At 42.5% G+C, this 25,611-nt stretch overlaps 2 protein-coding genes across 2 annotated transcripts in view; one reads left to right on the plus strand and one right to left on the minus strand.

Annotated features, from left to right (window-relative positions):
- tbc1d22a (TBC1 domain family, member 22a) overlaps positions 1-18,916 on the minus strand; it is a 115,128-nt gene extending 96,212 nt beyond the window's left edge. Inside the window, exons 1-4 of the mRNA XM_063218147.1 lie at positions 18,730-18,916; positions 17,613-17,669; positions 12,953-13,437; positions 6,845-7,021 (exon numbers count right to left, since the gene is read on the minus strand). Of these exons, the coding sequence (XP_063074217.1) occupies positions 6,845-7,021; positions 12,953-13,437; positions 17,613-17,669; positions 18,730-18,791 (781 nt within the window). The 5' untranslated portion in view covers positions 18,792-18,916. The remainder of the gene's footprint in view (positions 1-6,844; positions 7,022-12,952; positions 13,438-17,612; positions 17,670-18,729) is intronic.
- A 2,506-nt stretch (positions 18,917-21,422) lies between these two features.
- The window catches only part of cerk (ceramide kinase), a 36,760-nt gene continuing 32,571 nt past the window's right edge, over positions 21,423-25,611 (plus strand). The window contains exon 1 of the mRNA XM_063216918.1: positions 21,423-21,800. Coding sequence (XP_063072988.1) covers positions 21,650-21,800 — 151 coding nt within the window. The 5' untranslated portion in view covers positions 21,423-21,649. The remainder of the gene's footprint in view (positions 21,801-25,611) is intronic.

Here is a 25,611-nt window from a genome sequence, read left to right on the forward strand (position 1 = left end):
TGTTTTATCCAGAGAGAGAGAGAGAGAGAGAGAGAGAGAGAGAGAGAGAGAGAGAGAGAGAGAGAGAGAGAGGGAAGGAAAAAACTGTGGAGAAAGAAACCAGTCTTCCGAATTCAGATCACATTACGTCAAGAAAAGTGTTCCAACTTGGACCGATAAGCAGGGGACCTTAATCCAAGTTTTGCTGAAGAGTTAGACTGACGGAGACAGAAAAAAAGACATTTTGACTTCAATGGCTTCCTTCAAGTGTGGAATATTTTATACATGGGGACTAGCTACTAAAGATGCAGTGCGACGCCACCAGGCTGGTGGGCTTTGGGCAGGTGGGTAATCTCAAACACCCATCCGCTAATCCCATCATCACAATACAGGAAATCGCACTGGCACAATGAAAACAAAAGAGGAAATTAATTCCCTCGCCTTCGTTAAAAAAAAGGAAGTGCTTTTTGTAATGCCTTTTCTAAATATTCCATTACATTTTTTTTTTACAAAACCCAACACGGCATATATCAGTGGCATACAGACAGGAGGGGGATTTTTAATTTTTTATCACAAAAATGTATCAGATGCGGTTTCAAAGTATCAATCAACACGAAAGTCAGAGTGCCAGCTCTGGGGCCTGCACTAAGAAGCTGGTTCAGAGTAAACCAGGTTAAGTTAAGAGGTAAATCATGTAATACAGGAGCCTGGAGTCCTCATTTTCTTAAGAAAATAAAATGAGGAGTCAATAGACCAGGCGTCACCAACGTGGTGCCCGTGGGCGCCAGGTAGCCCTCCAGGAGCTTCTGAGGTGCCCACCAAAGATGTTAATAAACAGTGATGACTATCAGATTTTTGTCACAGTTAATGCTTTTCTTGATTTTAATATGAGATTATTTATTCTTTATAACCTATAAGTAAATTATCATTCTTCAATAATAGTGTGATTTGAGAATGATGCCGACATCAGTAGAGGATTTTGAACAAAAGTAGCCCTCGGATAGCCCTCAGAAGCCCTCGGGTAGCCCTCGGTAGCCCTTGGTAGCCCTCAGACCCAGAAAGGTTGGGGACCCCTGCAATAGAGGCTCTTCTATTAGATGTTTACCTCTTAACTTAACCTGGTTTACTACTGCACCAGATTCTTAGTATACCACTCTGAGCACTACAACACAGACCTTCTTTTTGAAGTGGTGCAGTTCTCAGGTGTCAGCTGAGTGGACTGAGCAGAGCTAGCCACAGGTGGAGAGAACACTAGGAAAAAACACAAGCAGGCAGGGGGGTAGGCAGTACTGCACTCAACAAAACAGGCATGAATAAAAGATAAAAAGGCCAGAGTCAGTTGGCATTGGAAGTGATACAATGGGTCAGGCACATTAACCACTACTGGTCTTGAGAGCTGCCTTCAGTCATGAAATACATCGTTTCCACTCATTTTTGTGACACTCACACGTTCGCTCTCTCTCAGACACACACGCACGCACGTGCGCACACGCGCACACACACACACTCTCTCTCAGACACTCAGACACACACGCACACACACTCACACCCACCCACACACACACACAAGAACAAAGTGGCCCCGAGGCCCATTTATTTTGCAGTCATGAAATGCGTATGGACCCACCCATCACCCTTTTAATATTCATTGATGAGTGTGATGAATAGAGATCAAATCACTTTCAATTCCCATTTCCAAAAAATATGCGTGCACCCAACAAAGGTATATTTTTCCAATGTTTTGATCTTTCCAGCAATTCGCCTGCTCCCTAAATAGAATCCCATAGGTCAAAAAGTGATTGGATCAAATGTGTGGCAATGTTTTTTTACATACTGAAGCCTGCATTGACAACCCTGCTTAAGAGACGATAGATAAAAAAAACATCAACCTTAACATTCACAAGCAGCAGTCAACACATTTTTTTAAAAGAAAAAGCAGTCAATGGTTGTATGGTGTTGGGGGGAGAAATACAAACCATCATACACTACCGGAAAGGTTCAATTTGACAGAGCTTTCACAGCCCAGGCATCAGCACTTCTAAGCATTTTCATGCACAATACATGATATCCCCCCTTTAAAACGCAGCCTTACAGACCTCTGAGGGGGCGACAGAAATCGAGTCAAATTGAATTAGCCCATCATTTCTGGGGGCTTTTGATGTTGACTATCGGGCTGCAGGAACGTGCCCATAGTGAAGCCTATAATATAGTTAAATTGCTGTGTAACAGGATTGCAAGATGAGGGGAGCAGGAGAGGAGAGGCGAAGAGAGGAGAGGAGAGAAGAGAAGAGGAGAGAGATGAGCAGAGGCGCAGCTCCCCCAACCGTAACATTGAAAATGACAAAGAGTCAGACAGAGAGAAGAGGAGGGAGGGAAGGAGGGCGGAGAAGGGAGGAAGAGGGAGGGGAGGGAGGGAGATGATCTAAGGGTAAAAACGTCAGGATGGAAGGGGGAGAACATGTAGAAGGAGGGGGGGAAATAGTGAGCGAATGAGTGAAGAACATGAAGCGAAAAGAGAAGAGACTTACAAAAATGGAAAGAGAGGGAGTGAGGGAGGGAGGGAGAGAGCAAGAACATGATGATGATGGAGAGAGGCAGGGACAGGGCATCATCAAAAGGAAGAGAGTGAGGGGTACCAAACCCCAATCAGAACCGCAGCGCATTTCCATGGCAACACACTCAAGCCGCCATGAAATAATTGCCTGGTCGGATCCTCTTACCTCCTCAGAAAAAAGACGGACTGTAAAAAGGTGACCCCGCGGTGACACAGACAGCGGGTCCCCAAACCACACTTTTATCTCTGATGACGGGGAGATACAGACTAAGGGGCTGACCGTGACAAAGCCTGGAGGGCTGGATGGTAGAGCAGAGGAAGACCAGGAGGTCAACTTAAAATCATGGCGTCCGTCTCTCTCCCTCTCGAAAAGCCATGTACCTTCTGTCTAAATTGTTTGGATTATTCATCCAAAGTTAAAACTACACTTTTCAACACTGATCGGGGAGATGGAGGCTAAAGACGGAAGAAGGCAGGGAGAAACGACTGGAGGGCTGATGTCAGAGCAGAAAAGAGCAGAGCAGGGGGGTCAACTGATATCGGTCTCCCTCTCTGAAAGCCCTGTGCCTTGTCCATCTGAATTGTTTTGGATTATTCATCCAAAGTTTAAAACTCCACTTGCAACAGTGATGGGAAGATAAAGTCTAAGGGGCTGGTGGGGACAAAGGCTGGAGGGCTGATGGTAGACGAAAACCAGACCCGAGCGGAGCAGAAGAGAGCAATGGGTCAACGGAAATACATTCATCCTCCAAAGTCCTAATTATTCACCCAAAGTTTGAAAACACACTTCTAACACTGATGGCCTTTTTTGCCTTTAACAACTGCCTATTTTAGGTTGGACAATGTGCTTTTTATCTGTAAAAGAAATGACGGATTCAGACTGGATTGAAATGTCTCATAAAAAAAAAACAGAAAGCGGGAAGGGCAAATCTTCACACACACCGTTGTCGTCACGTGTGCCATCTCCACAATATATTATTGGCTTTTGAGAATATCATTACGAATCTATGGAGGCATTTGGTCTCTTTCCTCCATTTTCATAATTGGCTGCTGATTAACCAAGTCATCAGAATCCATCTAATGCGTCTGAATCCATATTATCGATGCATCTGAAGAGTGCGTCTGACCTTGCTTCCTGATCTTGACGGTGAAAACATTTTGGAAGAACACCCTAAAACAAAACTGAATGCTTATTTCAAGATTGTATGTTTGCAAGCCCGGATAGATTAGATATACTGTGTGTTCCCTGCACTTTAGTGGACCTCCTTACATAGGGTCGCATGACAAAGAATTAATATTACCTAGGGTAATTTCTCAGAACCATTTCACAAGAGGTGAAATTCTCTGCAAAATTTATAGACATACTCCACTATCTTTACTGACATGGCCGGTTCAGATGAGACTGCAATTCCTGGCACTAAATTCGACCCCATAACACTAGTCCCGTCCGAATAGGGCTTAAGACAGACTGAACAGAATCATTGTGTAAGAAGTAGGATACTAACATTTCATGTTTTCTTCTATTTTAATATCTGTACGGCACTATGCCACATCAGGACAACAAGTCAAGTTTAGACACGTAGAAAGCACTTCGTCGTGCTATTTCTGAATATGTGTGCACAGCTATCAGACAAACCCACTGTTCCCAGTATGAGCCAAATGAGTGAGTGTGGAAGACCTCCGTCTGCCAAAACTGCATCCAAAGCACAAGCAAGTTATCACAGCGTTTCTTTTAAAAGACTTTTGAGCAGGCTGCCAAACAAAATGGCGTTTGGACCCATTCCATGTTGCATATTTGGGAAGCCAGTTCCAAAAAGTTCCCGTTTCACAGTAACAGTGTTTCAACTCCGATTGGACTCGTTTCAAGGGTGAGAAAATAAGGTTTATGACAGGGGGAAGGTTGGGGGGAACTCAAAGTGTAGACCTGCACGATTTCACTGATCACCTTACCAAAGAATGGGCAAAAGAAGGCACAATGTCCAGCCACTATGATACAGACATTGAGATGAAGTAACAATGACCCATCTCCACTATGTTGGCAGAATCAGACCCCCCAGTGTTGTACCTCTCTGTACGTGGCTCAAGATTGTTGGGAATCGGGATTCTTAGCGCCACAGATAAATGACTCTACTCTAGAGTTTTGTCAAGAGTTTAAGTGCCACGAACACTAAATGAAATCCTGTTGTCAGAGGTGCCAACGCTGCCTGAAGAAAGCAACAAAACCCAGCCACATATTTAGCCTAGTTCAACCATTTTTTGAAGCAGTTTATCTAAATGGGCAGCTGCAGCACACAAATTAGAAGACAACCAATTGGTGAAATTAAGTGTTAACTGCACAGGCAGAAACGATATGCCATTTCACTGAAGTCAGGATTGAAACCTCTGACACTGAAAAAAAAAAAAATTCTCCTGCATGTTGTCTGGCAATTATAACAAATGAGCAATATTTCAACACCACTAATTTGGACCTTTAGTTTAAAAAAAAATAAAAATCACAGCGTTCAGATCCAAAAACTAATTTCCAATTCCCCCCATCATTGGGGCCTTTATACCCATCAAATATAACGAGTACACTGAGTGCTGCATTTATGCAGACAGCCAACTCCCCCTTAGCAACTGACTCAGTCTGCTGTGAAAACAGCAAGCCTGTACGCACAGGACAGGAAGCCCTTCCGTACACTAGAGGGCAGCGTCTTCTCCACTTGCCCACCAGTGAGGGTGATGCCAGTGTGTGATCCAGAGAGCAAGAGTGAGAGCTGCAAAAGCTGACTCTTTCTCCTCCCCGGCACAGAGGTGATGAATGCATCGTACAGTCGTGGACGCCATGTCACTGTGGAGGGGGAAACGGGAACATCGACCTCCCTCCAAAAGGACAACAGCCCGATCCATCTCTGTCAGCAGACCCCTCGCACCGGCCTTAATTATGTACACGGAATTACCTTCATATTTCATTCTGGCAGTCCACGTCTGGCTAGTCAGTTTAGATATTTAATAAGGTGACAACAACTAAATTAAGACAGGGCCCTGACGGCCGAGCTGTTGTAATGCCAGCTGACAGTTTGAGAATCAGCGTCTGGCAGCAAACAAGCCGTCCCCGCCGCTCACTCCTGAACTTCACCATGGAGACCCGAATGCTGATTGAAGGGGGGAGGGTGGGGGCTCAGGTCACATCCACCATCACAATGGCCGAGGAACGTGGCCAAGCGTGGAGGAAAAACTTCTTCTAATCAAGTGTGCGTTGGACCCAGGGCAGGCTGCATCGTCATGTGCATCCATGATGTGCTTTTATTCAGGAAAAACTCCCCTGCTCCCCACAGCACCTCTGTACCTCCCAATTACCCATTCAAGCTCAATAAGGGAGAACAATTTGGAAATGTTCAATACTTTGCAAGGGCGCCTAATGGGACGAAACAGAATAAGGGCTTGAGTTTGGCTTTTTTTGTGTCAAATAAAAAAAACACCTTTGTCCTTGCACCTCAACCGCCGCTCATTACCAATCTGCCTACACGCTTTCATCTCTGCAGATCTCTGCTGACTGACAGCTGCAGCAGCCAGAGAGGACACATGATTCAAGAGTCCTTGAAACTTTCATGATAGAAGGAAGTTTAAATAGCGGTTAAAAAGCCAACAATACAACCCCCTCACACACGCACCCACACACACACCTGCTGATGGATTATAACAAAGGCATCACCACATCTTAACATAGTAGTGCCTGTGATCACATTCCTCAAAGGTGTGGAAATACACAGGAGGATTTGCCTATTTCATACCAAGCAATACAATTTGGAATAATTAATAATGTAAGAAAATAAAAAATAAAAAGCAAGGCCAAAAAACAACTAGGTCATAATCACAAATTTGTTTGAAACAATCAAGTTCCTACTAAATTTCACATCCATGTTTTTTTCTGACTATAGCCCAATTCGCCTGGGATTCACATTACCTATGGACCACAGGAAATTCTGAATAATTTCAGAGAATGTCTGAGTTTTTAATCCCGTCCGAATGCCCCATGTCCGTAATTTGTGAAGTAATAATTCCAGCGCAAAGTACCTGAACACAGACGTTCAATGATAAGTCTTGCTTGAATGCGCAGGTGTGTGTTTGTGATTGCAATTGCACATCTCTTGTCCTTTCCTGGAGTGAACAATGTGAGAAAACTGCCGAACAGCATTTTGGGGGCAAGTGGTAGTTGACCCATGCTGTTTTCATTGAACCATAAGCAAAACTATCTTCACATTAGGCACTCTATCATCCACAGAGGTTAGAGTATATTTTGAGGTATATATAAAATTGAACGGGTCTCACCGAGGTCTGTGTTGGGCCCGGCGAGCACCTGTCTGAACTTGTCGAGGCGTGACGCCTCTCTCTCCGTCATGGCGGGCGTGCCGGAGGTGTTCTGGTCAGCCATGCGAGCCACCAGAGGGATGACGGGTCGATGTGGAAGAGACTGCTGCCGGTGCAGAGGTTTGTCACCTGCCAGCTCTGATGTCGCATCGCAAAAGGGAAAACGGCAAACCAAAGCAACAGAAGGCAAAGTGTTAGCAATTTCATGGACAAAAAAGGTCCTAGTGCTATGCATGTATGATACTTGTGAATACAATACCATATTTGCTTTAATGCAGATTAATTCTAATTAATAACTAAATCATTGAGTCTAAAAAAATAACTCTCCTGAATAGCTATCCAGCAGATATAGATATCCATTTTTTACAAGGCAAAGCCAAAAACACTTTGAGCCTGAAAAGTATTTTGCCAAATGAACTCAAAAAGAATAGTAAGTCCTGTTACACAGCAAATGTGAAGGTGCTTGTGAAGTACTGTCATTATACCCCAAATTGGAAGACTTTCTGCTTTACTGAATGTTTATTTTGGTGAAAATCAGGTTTATCAGGTTGATTTAGGCTCATGATTGATTATTTATTTTTTTCAGATTCATGTTCCTCACTGAAAACGAGCCAAAGCCAGTGAATCTCAGTGTGGAAGAATAATAACTGATACTATTTTTCTCGAGCTAAAAGCTGAAAACGAGTCAAAATGACCCGAACACCAGGGTTAAGCTGAGCTCTACTGTTCACCCAGGCAGGCCATCCGATTCTATCAAAGTACCACATTATCATTAAGTCGAGGCTGGTCCGAGGGGCAGAGATCGTGACATGCCTGCCTCCCTGCCTGCAGAGGCCTGATCATCACTGCACGCCAGTCATCTCCATTAGCCCAAGTGGCCCCGCCGCACTGCACCGCGCTGCACCGCAATGAAAGCCCCTCTGTCTGTTATTATCTAATCAGGCCGAGCGAGCTTGAGACTACACATCTGCAGGCACACCATCAAACATTTGGGGCACCAGATGGAAAGCAGTTTGCCTGCGCTTTAAACGTCCAGATTAGTTATTTTAGGCTGGCAAGGCATGAACCAACAAAACAACCATTTCAAGAAAGGGGCTGGCCTGGTAAATTCACACACACAAAATACAGAGGACTGCGTCTGAGGAATAAGTATGCACTTAGGCCATCTATACTCTTCGACCATAAGTAAATAAGGCTGTGTCTGTGTGCTAGGGCTCTTGAGTAAGAAAAAAAAGGCAGGCCCTTCATCACATTTGGTAATCTTCCATTCATATAACTACAAATACAAGTGCCGTCACAAAACAGTTGCCCAAATACAGAGAGACAATATAGTATTTATTTATTTATATTTATAATCTATTTATTAACCTTGGGAGCTAAGGTAATGATAGACAGGGCAACTTTTTGAGCAACATTGCCAGGCAACATCATGATTAGCTATTCATTTTCTGATGGAAAGTTGAAAAAAGTTGTCTGCTGCTAATCCAAGTTCTCCTAATAAAAAGTGTTATGTGATTAACCGTGTAAACAACATGTTACAGTATTGTTTCCCAGACAGATTGCTCAAAAGGTTGATCAGTGTATCATCAACTAGAGGCAAAATTTGTTGAGGTAAACAGAGTGTATAGCATTGTATTATAATCAACTATATTTCTGGCCCTGTTATATCACGTGAGGGGAGTCAACTTCACAGATACTAGGGGTGCAACGGATCAGAAATCTCACGGTTCGGACCGTTCCTCGGATTAGAGTCCACGGATCGGCTCATTTTTCGGATCAGCAAAAAAAAGAAAAAAAAAAAACTTTTTTTTTTCTTTTTCAATCGATAAGACAAATACACATAAATTGTGTCTTTTGTTAGGGGTGGGCATAGATTATTATTTGAATGTAGATTAATCTCATTGCAATTATGAAATTAATCTAGATTCATCTATATCAAAATGTCTAATTACCAAAATATAAAAAATGTCACACTACCAAAATAATGGCTTAAAGTCTTGTGACTTACTGACAGATGGCACATAGACCAGAGCTCATGTCCTTAATTGTACATGCAAATGCAGATAAATGCATCAATCATTTATTGAAACACAATTGCCTCAGCGGTTCAGCATTTCAGAGAGAGAGAGAGAGAGAGAGAGAAGAGAGAGAGAGAGGAGAAAGAGAGAGAGAGAGAGAGAGAGAGAGAGAGAGAATCGGCATTGACTGTTAAAAAGGGCAGCGGCTGCTTTAAGAAGGCGGAGACTCTGCAGGGACATCAGAGCGCACAGAATGTCTAAGGGACTGTTCGTAATTTACCGGGGGGGAGGGCTGGTGCGTAGGGGGGGGAGGGCCATGATGAAAAAAAAATAGGTGGAGGGGAGGGCCATGGCAAAAAAATCGAAGTTAGGGGGAGGGCCATGGGAAAAAAAATCGAATTCATTTTATTTTAATTTATTTTTAAAAATAAAATAAAATGCTCTGAAACACATAGCTTTGCGATGCAAGGTCCCGGCGCATACTATAGCACTGAACGTGTATCTGTAGTCAAAAAACTATCAGGTGCAGCTACTGTAGATTGCCCGCGCTGACTCTCTTTCACTGATTAGGCCTATTGCTAGTGCTACGGGAACATTGAGCATCATAGAAAATGCCCGTGAGCAAATAACTAGCTGAGGTGAACTATATGGGCAAAACAGTTTGGGAAGTTTTGACAACGAATTGGATGGGCATTTCCAGAGGAATTTTGGAGAGGTGTTGTAGTCAACTGGTGGTCACAGCCTCTGGTAAGTCATGATTTTATTTAATGGCACCGCCGTGTGCTTTACATCTGTGTTCAAAAAACTTTTAGACCCCAACCAGACCGGAATGAACAATACCTAGGCCTAGACGTACTTTGGTAGAACGGTGCAGTGACGCGGGAGATACGTTTGTTTTAATAGCTTGTGGTGTCAAGGTAGTAATAAAAGTGGTATTAACGGCGATGTGTTGCCCATGCATCATATACGGTCTTGAAACCATTGGAGGAACTTGTTGTGAAGAGAAGTCTCATCACTTTGGTGAACAAAAACGGACCAACTAAGCAAGGAATTATGTAGCCTACATTTAAAGCGTGACGGGAGAAGGGAATGTCACCAAAGTTGTGCATCGTGTCAGGTAAGAAGTGACTTTTCTTTCTTGCTGTGGAGATTGGATTCGTAGAAGCGTGTATTGGTATGCTAGGTCTTGCCTGTTGCTGGTGAAGTAGTCTAGCTTAGCCTCGGAGTTGGCTATGGGGTGAATCTGAAGGAGAGCACAGCCGATGGTGTGCCTGCATGGCTTGTCTATCATCACAGTTGTCAAAGTTGAATTGCCGCGGTGTGTAATGGCTGTGCTATTGTTGGATGTTTTGGAATGTTGTACTGGTTCTGTTTTGGCAATTTGTTCCATTTTGCTGATTTGACCACCATAGCACCACCTATTAATGCATCTTAAATATGGCCTACGTTAAATGCAAACTAAAGGTGGCTTTCTCACTCTCCCTGTATCAATAGCCAGCAATGGCTCGAGCTGCTTTGGCGCTTAGCCTACTTCTTGCTCCGATCACATCCCGAACTCTTTGGCCGTCAGAGTGTAATCACATTCGGGAAGGTAGAGCTATGCCTGTGTGTGTGCGTGCGTGCTTTTATGCGCGGTCTGGGAGACAGGACAGGGGTCCTGATCGAGATGCACCTTGAGATCCACAGTCGCAATTGCAAGAAAATCTAAATTATTTGAAAGCCCGGTCACCTCTCGAGTGCATCGCATAGCCTAGTCAAAGCATTTCTTCTAATTTCACACATTGCACACTGCCCATGCTGAAGAGACAAACTGTCAAGGCAGCGCGATTTGCTCTTGAACACGCCCTCACCTCCACATCAGGTGCGCGTTTCCCTTCCGCAAGAAGAACTTAATAATGTCAAAGTGAGATGTAAAAAAAAAAAAGTTAAATCTACCCATCCTTGTTTAGGCTACATAAAACATGAGGAAGTTATTCAGATATGATTCGCCATTCCTCACCCTAAAATTGATTAGAACGCAGGAAATTGCATCTAAAAAACAGATTTTTTTTTTTCACAGCACCCCCTGGTCAAAACCAGTTCCTGCGTCCCTGGCTTCGCTACTGTGCTGAACATGTAAAACGTAGTGAAAGGCGCTGCTTGTCGAGCAGGGAAATATTGAAGCTGCGGTGGGGAAACTCTCTCCACAGTAGGCCTAGTTTACAGTAGTAACAACTCGGACATTGGTATTGAAATGGAAGTTTTTATTATTATCATTATTATTAATAATAATATTTTTACTTAACACGTAAAAACAATAGTGAAGGCAATTTGTCTTGGTGACAGTGGAGTTAAAAGGCATCCCATGCAGCCGCAGAGGTAGATTCTAGCGGCTTCTCATAGGTATCCACTGATATCGATAGCACATAATAGTGCAGACAACCGCCCTTGATGTAGGCTACTCTGACTGTTCTCATGATGGTTGTTCATCTACCAATTTTACATATTATTTTTTTTTTACCTGTAGGGGGAGGGCCATGGGAAAACAAAATTGAAGTGGGGGGAGGGCCATGGGGAAAAAAATTGAGGTGGAGGGGGGGGCCATGATTTTTTTTTTTGACCGGACTTCCAGCGCACCAGCCCTCCCCCCCCCGGTAAATAACGTACAGTCCCTAACCAGATGATTTAACCTGCTCGCTGTCCTCAAAATGTCAGAGGAGTCACAACACGAAATTAATTCAGTTTGCCAAAGTTTTTATATCACACGCGACAATCGCGGTACGTTACATGAGCATATCTCACTGCGTCGCAAATGCGCTGAACTCAACCGATCGCAACACAAACATTTAGCGAGAGTAGTTCTAGACATTGACAGTTTGAGTTTGACAGTCAGTCTTCAAAATGCATTTACAGTAGGCTATCACACGGAATGTTTTGCAACTATGGCACAGGCAAGATTTCGGGAACAGTTTGTGTTGTTGTTTGTGTTCCATACAGTGCGTGAGTTAGACGTCCCAAACGACTAGATTGAACATGCGCACAATTTCATAAATCGCTCCGCGGACCATGTGTGTGCCGAACCGAAATGATTGTTCCGAACGGGTCACGGATCAATGCTGATCCGTTGCGCCACTAACAGATACTGAAGCAAAATGGTAAAAGTAAAAAGGATCAGACACAGTTAAGCTTATACATCTGAATTTGAGTCTAACTGTTGGGCATAATGCCATGACCATACTGTGCGCATCCATAATCTTCACAAGCACAATGCTAATGCGCCAACACCAAAGGACTGTTGTACCACTAACCGGTGTTACTGACTTGGCCAAACTGACTGAATGTGGTTGCACTTCCTTATTCACACTAGGAGTGTAGAGGGTACTTTGTCTCAAGATGTTCATGAATTATGATCGTTGTGCTGAGTCTTCACATTGTAATTTTTGTCTCCACGCTTAATGTGGGTCAAAAATGTTTAGAAGTTGAATAGTGTGCCAGAGGAGATGATAGCTTAAAAGGACAAGTGCACTTTTTTGAGCCCCTATTCTGAGTTGCCCATAGACATCCATTCTAAAGCCGGTTGAGACAAATGACGAAGACAGCAGCAAACATAAAATAAAACGGCGAGGGGGACTCTAAAACATCGCAGACAACTCCGTAAAGGAGCTTATTGGTCAAAATAGTGCATGCTCTGATGTGTATCACTTAACTCCTAGTGGGAGCACTATAAGCAACCATGTTACCCATGAGCGGCAGTCTCATTCAGGCCTCTAAGGTAAGAGGATCCCTTGACTCGTTACATGTCTGCAGAAAACTTTGGCTTTGTATTTTCTTTTGTTTCTGCAGGTTTTTAGTGTTAAATGTGTACAGTAGTTGGCCATTCATCCTGACTTTTGCATTGGAAACCTCCACTCCTGGTGACTCCTTCAACCTGCTCAGCACACTTCTTCGCACGCTATTAAGTATCAAACTACACCTCATTTTTAGAACAGAGGTTGAAGACATATTGGCCTTTTAGAAGAACCGAGAAATGGAACTAAAACATCTGACAAGAATGCATCAGTCATATACTGACCCTTTGGCGACCCAATGGGAGCCTCGCTGAAGGACTTGACCAGTCGACTGTCACTGTATGAGCCCGCCTCCGAGCTGAAGGACAGCTCCGCGGCCGTCTCAGCTGCTTCTTCTTCGTGTTCTTCTTCCTCCCCATCACCTCCATCCACCACCTCTTCCTCCACCTCCTCCTGAGTCACCACCTCCTCCTCCTCCTGTTCCTCCTCTTTAGTGTCCAATTCAAAAACATCGTCCATTTGCTGCTCCTGCTGCTGCTGTTGCTGTTGTTGTTGCCTCTCCTGGAGCTTGCTGTGGTTTTCTATGACTTTGTTGGCCGTCTCCATGACCACCTCAATGTTCAAGTTCTGAGCGGCCATGGCCAGCAGCTCGTCGTCGTCGTCCCCCACATCCCAGGCGTCACTCGTGATGCTCTCAAACTCCTGGAAAGTGGTGGCTTTCTTTGGTTTACCTGGCGTCAGCGGCGGCTTGTTTCCAGCTTTAATTAAACTGGAGGCAAGACAGAGAACACAAAAGGTCAACAAATTATTTCCGGTTTAACTTAAACCTTTGAGAGATTCTGTATCAGAAATATCATCAATTCATGGCATTTCAAATTGTGTGTTGTGACTGCTCACTGGGAAAATATCTGGTCAAGGACAATCAAATCTATTTTAAACATATATTTCTCTACAAAACATTGTCAGCTCTGACCATTTGCACAAAAAGATTTCTGAGCATATGAAATGTAAAACTTGGTGGGATCATAAACCGTCCATGGGTGAGGAGGCCATTAGAAGCTCTAGGTTATCAAAAATACTGCATTGCTACACAAACACACACACAACCAAAAAAAACTGCCTAGGGCCCTGTAACACACAACAAACATCTTGCTGCTGCATATCATACCTGATATGCTTGACTGACTGTTGTCCTGAACAACTTTACCATTCTTCCCTGTTCAGTTTAGACTAACTTAAGGTTATTTATTACTATGTACATCACAATGTTACTACTATGTCAGAATGTTACACTAGGACAATGTAAACATACTCACAGCACAATACGTTCTTACTATATGAATTCTGTTGACCAGTGTTGCACTTTACGGTCTTTATTTTTATTGTCTAATTGTTGTCTATGCCTATACCTTAAGCATGCCTATGTATGCATTGGAAAGTAAGAAACTTAATCTCAATTCTGTGTATGCCCCAGTACGTGAAGAAATTGACAATAAAGCCGACTTGACATTATTGTTTTGCACTATGCATTTTCATGCATGCTTGCTGGTCTTCAGTGTCCTTACTGATTATTAAGTCAGTGACAAGTTAACAATGCCAAAAGCAGTTTCCACAACAGTGAAATTTTTGAATTACACCCCCCCCCCCCCATTTCATATCTGTTGAAAATTGCAATGAATTCAAATAATATACAATATAACATAAATATAATAATTTAACATTTTAATGCCTGAGAGGGTTTACCTAATACAGAATCTGTAATATCTATCAGTGGTTCTTAACTTGAGGTGAGGGCTCCCTGCAGGAGTGCGCCAGAGATTGCAGAGGGTTCACAGAATTTTGTTTGTGTTGAGGTTGTGATCAAAATTCTGCTTGCAAACATTATAATTGGGCCAAATCAAAACCAAATTATAACGTGTTTTGGGGCTCTATTTAAAGTCATTAAGGGATTGATTAATGTCTCAAGTAAGAATCATGAATTAATCACTTAAATATTTTTCCAGTGCATGCGTACACATGTGTAGCAGTTTGAATTAGGGGTGTGTGGCTTGTCTTGGGAACAGGTATGGGGTGCTTTAAGAGAAAAAGGTTAAGAACCACTGATATGTATAATATAGCTGTAGGCAAGAACCTTACTTTTACTATAGTATGTGCTACTTAATCATTGATTTGCATAATTGCATTATTTATCACTATGCAAGTACTGCACTGAAAGTAAGAGTGGATATTTATAGAAGGTCTGCTTATTAATCCAGCTGTACTTTTCTTCTTCAAGTCGGTCATATATTACATAATGATTGTTTATCCTTCATTAGCGATACTGCTTGGGTCATATTCATAAAATATTTTTTACGAAGGCCTTGAAAACTATGCAAGCCCATGTTTGTATTACTGATGCTGGCAGGAAAAAAACTCTACAAAGCAACGCTCAATTACATTTTACTTATGCTCTGACAAATAACATGTATGTGTTGGATATAGTCCCTGGAGTCCCTTGCTCAAAGGCACCCCATCCACCAGCTGGTAGAGGATTCTAACATGCCATCCTCCAATCCAACACCAACCTCCTAACCATTACACCATCGCTGTCACACATGCTAAACGAAAACAAAATTCACCCCATCACACACTAAAATAAATGACATCATTATGAACTATTGCATAATTCCTACCTCACACAGTACAAAACAAAACAGTCAAGTAACAACATATGCCAATGCATTTCAAAGAAAATACATTGCCAAACATATTTATCTTTTCCCAAAGAACTCCAAACAGCACAGCTCCATTTGAAACAGCCAAAAGAGCAAGCCTTTAAAAACATTTTATGTAAGCAAAAATCCTTTTTCTTCGATCTGCTATAAAGAGGCTCTTGAGAGATTTCAATTTTCAAAACCAATTAAATCTGACCTTTTCACAGAACAACCCCATGAGTATGAGACACATTTATTTCTGCAAATTAATAGAAAAACACTTTTAATTCCAAATCAGCTTCCTGACTATTCTTCAAACTCAGCAGCACTGTGTTAAATTGGAAAGCAGCGGGAGCACAAACATGCCGAACGCTTTTCTTCTTCTTTAAAAAAATACATTAACATAAGAATGGGTGTATTGAATCCGCATTGCCTTCCTTGAAACTATTCCATTACAGGTTGAACACTTTTGGAAATGCACTGAAAACGGAACACAGCCCTCTATAGACATTAACATGATTGAACATGCAGTCCCTGAACAAAAACCTAATCAGCCATAAAAAGGAACTTCCACAGAAAATGAAATGAAAATCCACTGTGGCCAGACTCTGCATAAAACGACAAAGGCTTAAAAAAAAATCTCCCTTAACAATATTTTCCTTTATCTGTCATCTGTCTAATGGTGTGTGTGTGTGTGTGTGTGTGTGTGTGTGTGTGTGTGTGCGTGTGTGTGTGTGTGTGTGTGTGTAGGTCTGTCACGATATAAAATAAGTCAATAAATCGCACGATAACTTTTTACAAGCATGATAACTTTTCTGACCACGATATATTTGCATGCTTATTTGTTTCCCGCGTCACCCTCTCCCTTTCTCTAATTAAGAGACTGTTTACCGATTGCCACATTACACACAGTGTAGTGACACTTAAACAACGGTGCACGTTTAATATTCAGTGCAGTCCTGGCTGAAAAAAACCTGTCTGGTGTGGAGTTCCACGCATCTCAGAGAGAGAGAGAGAGAGAGAGAGAGAGAGAGAGAGAGAGAGAGAGAGAGAGAGAGAGAGAGAGAGAGAGAGAGAGAGAGAGAGAGAAAGAGAAGCCCAAGCAAAATGGCCTTTTGCAGGGCTGTTTTGAATTTTGATTTAAAAGGATTGAAAATTAGCTAGTAACAAATATTTGTTGAAATAACAATAAATTAATTTGTGAAATAACAATAGCCCATCAATAGTAGGCTCTTTGTATAACACATCATAACACAACTGTTATTCAGTGTGCTTGAGAAAGAAGAAAAATATTAATACAGAAAGTAAGGCAGGTAGATGACCAACCCTAATAATAAATGTAAAACATTTCATAACACTGAAGCAATCTAGAGAGCCTGCATTCTCAGGTTGTAATTAAGTAAAATCTTTCCATCAGCCCCATTGTGATGCTTTCAATTTTTGAAAGGGTGTATTTGCGTTTTATCCCATTGTCATTTTATTGTTTGAAAATGGTCACAAGACAAAATTATCGTTTATCGAAACAACTTCTTGGCCAATTTATCGTCAAGCAGAATTTGTTATCATGACAGCCCTGTGTGTGTGTGTGTGTGTGTGTGTGTGTGTGTGTGTGTGTGTGTGTGTGTGTGTGTGTGTGTGTGTGTGTGTGTGTGTGTGTGTGTGTGTGTGTGTACTTTGAGAAATGCAGTAAGCCACAGTTGCACAAGTATCAGAATTAGCATGCAATATGCAATAAGGCCAGAGCTCAGAGGCTCCATTAACTGAATCCAAATGAGCATTAGGCTTTTGAGAAGAGGCCAGTTCCTGCTTTCGCCATCTACATTTGAAACGCACTGACTTCCTCTAGCCTTTTCTTACCTTAGCCACCTACAGCTACTTCTACAAACGGGTCTGGAACTGTTTAAACACCAGTTCAATTCTGTTGATGTTAAAATGTTTGGATCCGATACCCAATTTTGTTTGGTTGTGATGTGTAATCTGTACAGTATAGTAAGGACTCATCGTTCACCCCCCTCCCTTGTTTGTGCTCCGTTTTCCTGACTGGTCATGTTGTCTCATGAGTCATGAAATGTGTACCAGGACACTCAATCCAGATGTGCAGAGAAATGTTAACTAAGTGGAACGGATTGCAAGGCCAGACTATATTTCGTCAATACTTGTTTGAATGCTGTAAGCTAGTACATGTGTTCTTTGTGCATAAAAACATGACATGAACATTTCAGGTACATCATACAGTTCCAACAAGTCTTACTTGGCATGAAGAAGAGGGTCAATGGGAGGATGCTGGGCTCCGTAAACATGTTGTATGCTGGAATAAAAATCAAACCGTTAAAGACCTGTCTTTTTCCTTTGTAGTTTGCTGATGCTGTGGATGCGAAAAGGCACAACATCAGGAGAAGTCATTAGCCCAGTTCTACTTTGTTTCCTTAAAAGAATATCTTGTCGTTTTAGAATATGTCATGAGTACGAGGTGTGTTTGCGAGGTGTCAATGACGAGTGTGTTGAACATTTAAAACAGGGATCATGTTGACGTGTTCCACATCAGGACATAGATAGACAGGAAAGTGTGATTCATGATGCTCCTATCATGATTACAGTTCAACTTCTACAATGGTCTGTGAAAATTGGGGACATGACTGGACTGGACGACATGAAATATTGCGATGTACTGTGCGTTTTATTTTCAAATTGACATGAGATATAGGCTATGTCTCAGGGCTAACGTCAACACCTGAGACAAGCTAACGTTAGCTACATAAATGTAAACAGTCGATTTAACTCCTTTCCATTCAACTTGATGTGCAAATTCAGGGCAGAATGACATGAAAGCTACACCCAAAACAAAGTGTCAGTCATGCGACACCATAGCCATGTTATGATTTGACGCAAGTAATCAGTATATGTGGCACAAAATGATCACAAGATGGCAAGCATGAAACCAAAATTCATACATCTTTTACCATTGTCTGTCTGGCAGCTTAACCATGATGACATGCAAGCATACCGATCTGACATCGATTGCACTGACGTTATTTTACTCATTCTTACTACTAACTAGATCACTGACAAAAAAAAATCTGGAATAAGAAAGACAACTATTTGACGTGCTAAGCAGGAGCTATCTTCTGTTGTGATAAACAGGGTTAGCTTTAGCTAGATTTTAGATGTAGTGCATGTGATAAATAATGTCAAGCATGCGTTCAAAGCTGTAGTTAACGGAACATGCCTTGTCGCAATGTCCATGGACATAATTTATTTGAATATTAAAGGAAAACGTATAAAGAACCGAAACCCAAACAAGCTGGCGTTAGCGTACAGCCCGCTAGCAAGATTGCTAAAACATTTGCTAGCTTGAACACGTCACTTACCTGCCAGGGACCTTAGCTGTGTTCCTTTTCCAAAACTGCTTCTTATTGCCTTCACTTGACATCTTTTCTCTGCTGTGGATTAAGTCATAAATGACCAAAATAAAACCTCAAATGTGACAAAATGTTTGTCATACAGTGCAGAATTACACCTTAGCTTTTCTTCAAAAACTCAGAAAGCCGCCATATTGATTCGACCTACTGTGAGTAAGGCGCTCTATCATTGGTTCGACTAGCAGTGTCAACCAATCTACCAATCACAAGTAAGAGATACATGGGGTTCTGACAGCGCTCGAGACCATGCAATTTCTGCCGCGTAGATAGGAAACGCCTGTAGTTCTAGTTCATGGAGACCTGTGGATGCAAACCTCCATGGAGATTATTTACTCTTGAACATATTTCCATAAGTGCCAGAAAGGGGAATGCAGTGGTGCATTCGTATCCCCACTTTTGGGCTCCCTAAATGAGGCGTTCTCTTCTTTCACTGCAGATAAATGAGTGGAGTAGCCTACAGCAGTGACACTGTTAAGAAATAAAGAATGAAGAAAAAAATGCACCACGCTTCAAAAAGCGCCCTTGATTTCTATGTATAAGGTAGCTCTAGTCTAACCATGTTTATCGCTGACGTTTACTGATTTTAGACGCATGGTTAAGCCATATGCCAAAGCAAATGAGTAGGGGCCCCACATCTGCAGACAAAACTATCCTTGACATTGATCACTTGCCATCAATCAAGACAGTTATTGTTATTAAACAAAAGGCTCTATGCTCTTTTTTTACAGAGGCACCACTATCTTCTTGACTGGAACCAATAACACATTGTATGGAATCTCTTTTACAACAGAAAGGCACTTCAGAGAGTGGTGTGCACGACACAGAATATGAGGCAAAATGCATTAGGAAGGGCAAAAAAAATCTTGAAAGATCTTAACCAACCCAACCAAAAGTACGCACCAAGTTCAAAGTACGCACCACCTCCAAAGCAGCACCAAACACACACACACACACACACACACACACACACACACACACACCCTCTCTCACACACACACAAACACACACGCGCGCACGCTTGCGTGCACACACATGCACGCACACACACATCTTTCATTGATGTATCTTTACAAACCACAAAAATACTCTTGTACGAATGAGATGCAGTAAAATAAATATTGAAATATCTTTCATCTTGAATCTTGAAAAAGAATGTGTTAGCTATAGACTAGGAAGCCTATATTGGACGTATAATCAGAGATGATCAGTCAATCAATCAATCAATCAACATTTATTTATACAGCACAAAATTGAGACAAAGTTGCATCTGCGCATTCACCAGCTCTGAAGGCTGCTGTTCGGGGTGTAGGAAGGTCACATGTAACGGAGGCTAACTAGCACAGAGTTGGCGTGGAACGTTGGTAAACCTCCCTCCGATAGCTTCATAGAGTCTCGTGCCGTTGGGCCGAGAGACTAGTCTCTTGGCCCAGCGGTATCGTACTGTGTCTCCCATTGCCGAACCGTTGTAGTTGACGAGGTCGCACGTTCGATCCCCGAGGGGGGTGAACAGGTGCAAGATGACCTCCGTCACAGTGGTGCCGCTGACCCGGGATGGGAGTGAGGTTTAAGGGGGAGAGTGTAACGGAGGCTAACTAGCACAGAGTTGGCGTGGAACGTGGTAAACCTCCCTCCGATAGCTTCATACAGTCTCGTGCCGTTGGGCCGAGAGACTAGTCTCTTGGCCCAGTGGTATCGTACTGTGTCTCCCATTGCCGAACCGTTGTAGTTGACGAGGTCGCACGTTCGATCCCCGAGGGGGGTGAACAGGTGCAAGATGACCTCCGTCACACACACACAAACAGTGAAAGTGAAAAGTGAAAGCCCATTGGGAAACTCCAACTCCCATTGTCATTGTGACACAGCACTCCACAGCACACAAGTGAACACTGCACACTGCACACAACGAAATTGCATTTTATGCCTCACCCGTGCTAGGGGGCAGCCCTCAGCGCCCCATGGGGAGCAGTGCGGTGGGACGGTACCATGCTCAGGGTACCTCAGTCATGGAGGAGGATGGGGGAGAGCACTGGTTGATTACTCCCCCCACCAACCCACACACACACACACACACACACACACACACACACACACACACACACACACACACACACACACACACACACACACACACGTGTGCACGCACATAGGCCTTACCAAATGGAAAAATAAAAAAATTGGGGCAAATCATATTTATTTCTAACAAAGTGAACTGAACATGGTTGCTGTTTCAAAACCTCAGTTATTTATTTCTATGAAGTTGTAGGCCTACAGGACAGTAGGCTAGAGAGGCAAACATCTCATTAGATTGAATCTCAACAGCATTATCATACAGTGATGTGCAATGTAAGTTCTTTGTTCATTCTCCATGCCATGTAATGTGGAAAGAAATGTAGGCATTTTGCACAAGCATGCACGCACATGTTTCACTCACACACACACACACACACTGTATTATTATTATTATTATTATTATTATTATTATTATTATTATTATAACTTTCAAGGTGACCGTTTTAGGCTGCTACATCTTCCCACCATCACATAGGCCTAGAAATAGGATATTGTTATGGAAGCCAGAGTTTTGACAGGTTCGCTCCTCCCATATGATTACGCAATGACGTCACATCTGAAACCCTCTCCGTTTGCCTTTGCTGCGAGACAGAAAACCGCTACGTGTGGATGACTGAAATCCCCACACTTGCGACGGACAAACATGGTTAATATGATGTATTGATGTATTTTACGGTGGCTACGGCGATTGATTTCGCAGACATGAGTCTCATCATTTCAAAAACGGGGAAGTGTAGATAACAAGCCTTTTCTCCATCCTGTGCCATTTGCTGGGACTCGGTAAAGTAGTAGCTTGCTAATGGAAAAGCCACCTAGACTACTGTTATCGCGGCTCTGGCTGCAAAACAGGGTATACGATGTCACTTTAAACAGCATTGTTTTCGCATGGAAGGAGACCGAACCTAACAGAAAACGTGCACCTGGAACCAACTGGAACACCTGTAAAGCTGGTAAGTGCGAGTAATTGATTGGTGAAACAGGCATCACCATACCAAGCCATTCCTTTGTTGTGTGCGATGAGCGAGGAGTTGATCAGTGAACTCGCATGGGAACTAGGTTGGATGTAAATAACATAAGCGAGCTAGTGGATGTGGTGGCAACGTTGCAATGCAGATCGCTGAAATGAGACAGATATAGTAGCCTACGATACAGAAGGTATTTTTTTCAGAGACATTTTAAACATTTTGTTCGCCTGACAATGCACGTGGGACAATGGCTTTGTGCACAGCTAGGAATAGCAGCCTCATCTTTTAAAATATAAAGTGACTTCTACTAATTTCAGTCAGCTGTCCCACTTCATGGACATGTTACATTTATCATGTTTCGTTACATCGGCAATTTTCAGATCTTGCTGTCATTGAATGCAGTTTATAGTTTGACGGATGTGTCGCTGTATAATGTTACGTTGTATCTTCTGCTGGTCCTGTCACTTTGGAATGTCCTTGTGTCCTTTCTCAAGGCCCAGCTGCCCTCTTCTCTGCTCTACCCCCTGGTTTCCCAACATAGTTGGAAGTAGCATCACACCATCCAACATAGCTAGCTATTTACCTAGCTAACTGGGTTATTTTCACCTCATCATGTGGTACTTCTCGGTCATGAAAAAAGTAGCCTAGGTTCATGTGTAAGCTTATAGATGATTTTGCTCGAGACTGGGCTCTGTGCAGGCCTACCAGCATGGTTGTGGTCAGATAGCCCATCAATCAATTCTGCTATCCAATATCAATTGCCTATCAATTGGTTATCTTTTGTGTGCGTTTTTTTCATGATGATGGGTCAGACTCAGTTTAGTAGACCTTTTAGTGTCAGAAACAAGACAGCCCACATGACATTACCTTCGTTTACATATTTTGGTAGTTTAAAATGCTTAGATAGAATGCAACTTGTACCCACAGCTGATTTGGCACCGCCAGAAGAGCAATGCCATGTCTTTGACTGACCCCCCCATTTAGAATACTGAATCATCTCCAAATTCGCAATGGGTGGACGTACAGACTGTAATGCGCGTCACATGAAACCTGACTATCTAACCTGGTAAAGAAGAGCAAAGTCATTGTATCTCTGTTTTTTTTGCAGAAGTGGCCGCTTTCATAATCAGCCAATTAGGTCAGTTCTACAAAAAAAAGGGGGAAAAAAGGAGCAGCTGGTGCTTTCCAGACCTCATGCAAACAAATTACTTGCTGAATGGGCACCAACAGGCGTGGGGATAGGGTGTAGGCCTATTTCCTCTCAGGTCATGCTTGACTGTCCATGACTACTGTCATCTAATGACCATTAATCATTGCAACTCGAAAAAAGGCCTATTTAAGGAAATTGCAATGCCGGTGAACTTGTGATTTTTCCCCCCAGCAAAACTCCTGTTCTAAAGTATCCAGGTAGAGGCTGGCCTATGTTGAAAAAATAAATATAGGGAGGGCATTTGTTAGGCCTGTTTCTTCTGCTTTTTTTACATTAGGTTGTGTAACTTCATAAACCCACTGTGTGAAATTTAAAGACCTTGACATTTTAATGTTCCTGAAATACAATGCTACATTTCTACATAAAGGTGAAGGGGCTTTCCCCCCTAAGGCCTATGCATAGATAGAGTTTCCTCCCTTTCTGAGTTCTTCTCTTTTGTTCCTGAAAAAACACCCATAAGGGATCCCTGTTGGTCTAGAATCCAACTTACAGCTCTGCCCATTTAAAGTAAAAGCAGATGTACGGTTTGTGTGTGATGTGGCGAGTGGTCGTGATGCCTTGCAACATAAAGTGAGTCATTAAGTCTATGGAGAGGAAAATGTATTTAAAGTGCAAATGCAATTTGATATGAATCCCCATTTGCCAAATAACAAATGAAACAGGCAACTTGAGCTGTTCTGAGTCTTATGTCATGCTGCCATGTTTGTCATTTTGTAGTCGAATTAGGCCTACATACTGCGGTGAGTTTTGTTAACCTGAATTGCTACCTGCTCGCCACTTAATTTTTGTACATGTCACCTTTCCTATTTCCTATTTCAGATTTTTATCACCTTTCCTGCCCTGGTGGTTGTTGGATCTTTTCCAGCTCGGGAAGCTTCTCAGACTACTTAAAGTCCTGCTTTGTGCTAGCCAGGTGGTTCGCTGTCACTCTTTATGGTTGAATTTAGCCTACTTAATACCATCTGCTGTGCACCCAATTCTAACACGTGCCAGTTCAGACTGGGCTATGTCTGGACCAGAGTTGAATAGATCAGAAGCAGAAGTACTCTTGCATCTACTTACAATACTAGTAGTATGACACTACAAAGCTGAAACCATGTAATGTCATAGCCTTGGTGTTGTTACATCTGTAAGAGTACTTCTACTCTGTTCAACTCTGGTCTCGACTTAGTAACTATAGGTTTTCAGATTGTGCTGAAAACATATCATTATAGACATGGGATGCTATCTATAGCGTCAAATAACTACTGGTACAACTATGAGGCAGCAAAGTTTGTTTACTGGCAATGACTGTTAGAATGAAAGTTTTTAGAAAGTGTGCAGGAAATCTCTGTTTGTGTGAGGTATTTAACCAGTCCCGGAAGAGTACATGACAAGGAAGTCAAGTAAAAGCTTAAGAAGCATGATTTCCACAGAAGAGTGCCTGCCCCCACCTCTCTCTAGCTTTCCCTTTCTCTCGGGTACACACACACACACACACACTCACTCACTCACTCACTCACTCACTCACTCACTCACTCACTCACTCACTCACTCACTCACTCACTCACTCACTCACTCACTCACTCACTCACTCACTCACTCACTCACTCACTCACTCACTCACAAGCATCACCTTGGTGTTTGAAGATGCAGTTTCTTGTTGATCTGAACCTGGAAAGCCAAGCATAGAATGCCTCCTCATGCTCCTACCATGGCCACACACAGCTAGCTGCGAGTAAAGGAGTTATTCATGGAACGGCGCCCACATTTGAGTTTTGGTATCCTTGGCGGAATATTGATCTCTATCTTGTGCTTGTGATCGCATGTTTTGTGCCCAAAGTGTTGCATAGTCATTTGTAATGGAGATTTTCTGTTTGTAAGGCCGTACCAGCAATCCGCCCACTCAGCATACAGGTCTTTTTTTCTGCTGAAGTAGGTGTTCAAGTTGTAACAAAGGTTATTTTTTTCCCCGCATGTGTTTTCCACCCCATATTTAATGATTCAGAGGAAGGGATATGTGTGGAAAGCTATGTGTTCAAAAGCTTTAAATACACCAACGATAATGCAGTCACTCTCCTCTCTGAACACACTGAGTCAGACTTGAGTTCAATCGGCGGGCCCAATCTCTTGGGAAGTCTCCATTTCAGATTTTTATCTTGAATACCACTTTGGAAAGTGAAAAACTTCAACAGTATCCCAGGCAAATATGAAGCATTTTAGATGGTTATGGGCTGCTCATATGATTATCTTAGGGTAGAGTCTTCAAAATATTTGGAAGCTAAACTGGAAGATAAACTGTGTGCTATATATTTACTGCAATGTACAATAATGAGTATTCGATCTTTGTGCAAACAGCAATACATATTATTGGTAACCGTGGTTTGATAGCCATGATGTAATTTTGATGACATTTCATTTTGTGTGTGTGTTTGGTCATCAATCGTGTGACATCTATTCTAGAGAGCAAGCAGGGGATAAGGGCATCTGAGGGGAGCGGCTAGACGTGCTGCTAGCTAGGCCTATGTCATATGCATTGGATTAGCCCTAGCTGGCAAGGATTAAGATTTAAACGAAGAGGGTGGTGTTATAATTTACACAACTGGT

The sequence above is a fragment of the Engraulis encrasicolus genome, chromosome 15 (assembly GCF_034702125.1).
Source record: "Engraulis encrasicolus isolate BLACKSEA-1 chromosome 15, IST_EnEncr_1.0, whole genome shotgun sequence".
In the NCBI taxonomy this organism is placed as follows: domain Eukaryota; kingdom Metazoa; phylum Chordata; class Actinopteri; order Clupeiformes; family Engraulidae; genus Engraulis; species Engraulis encrasicolus.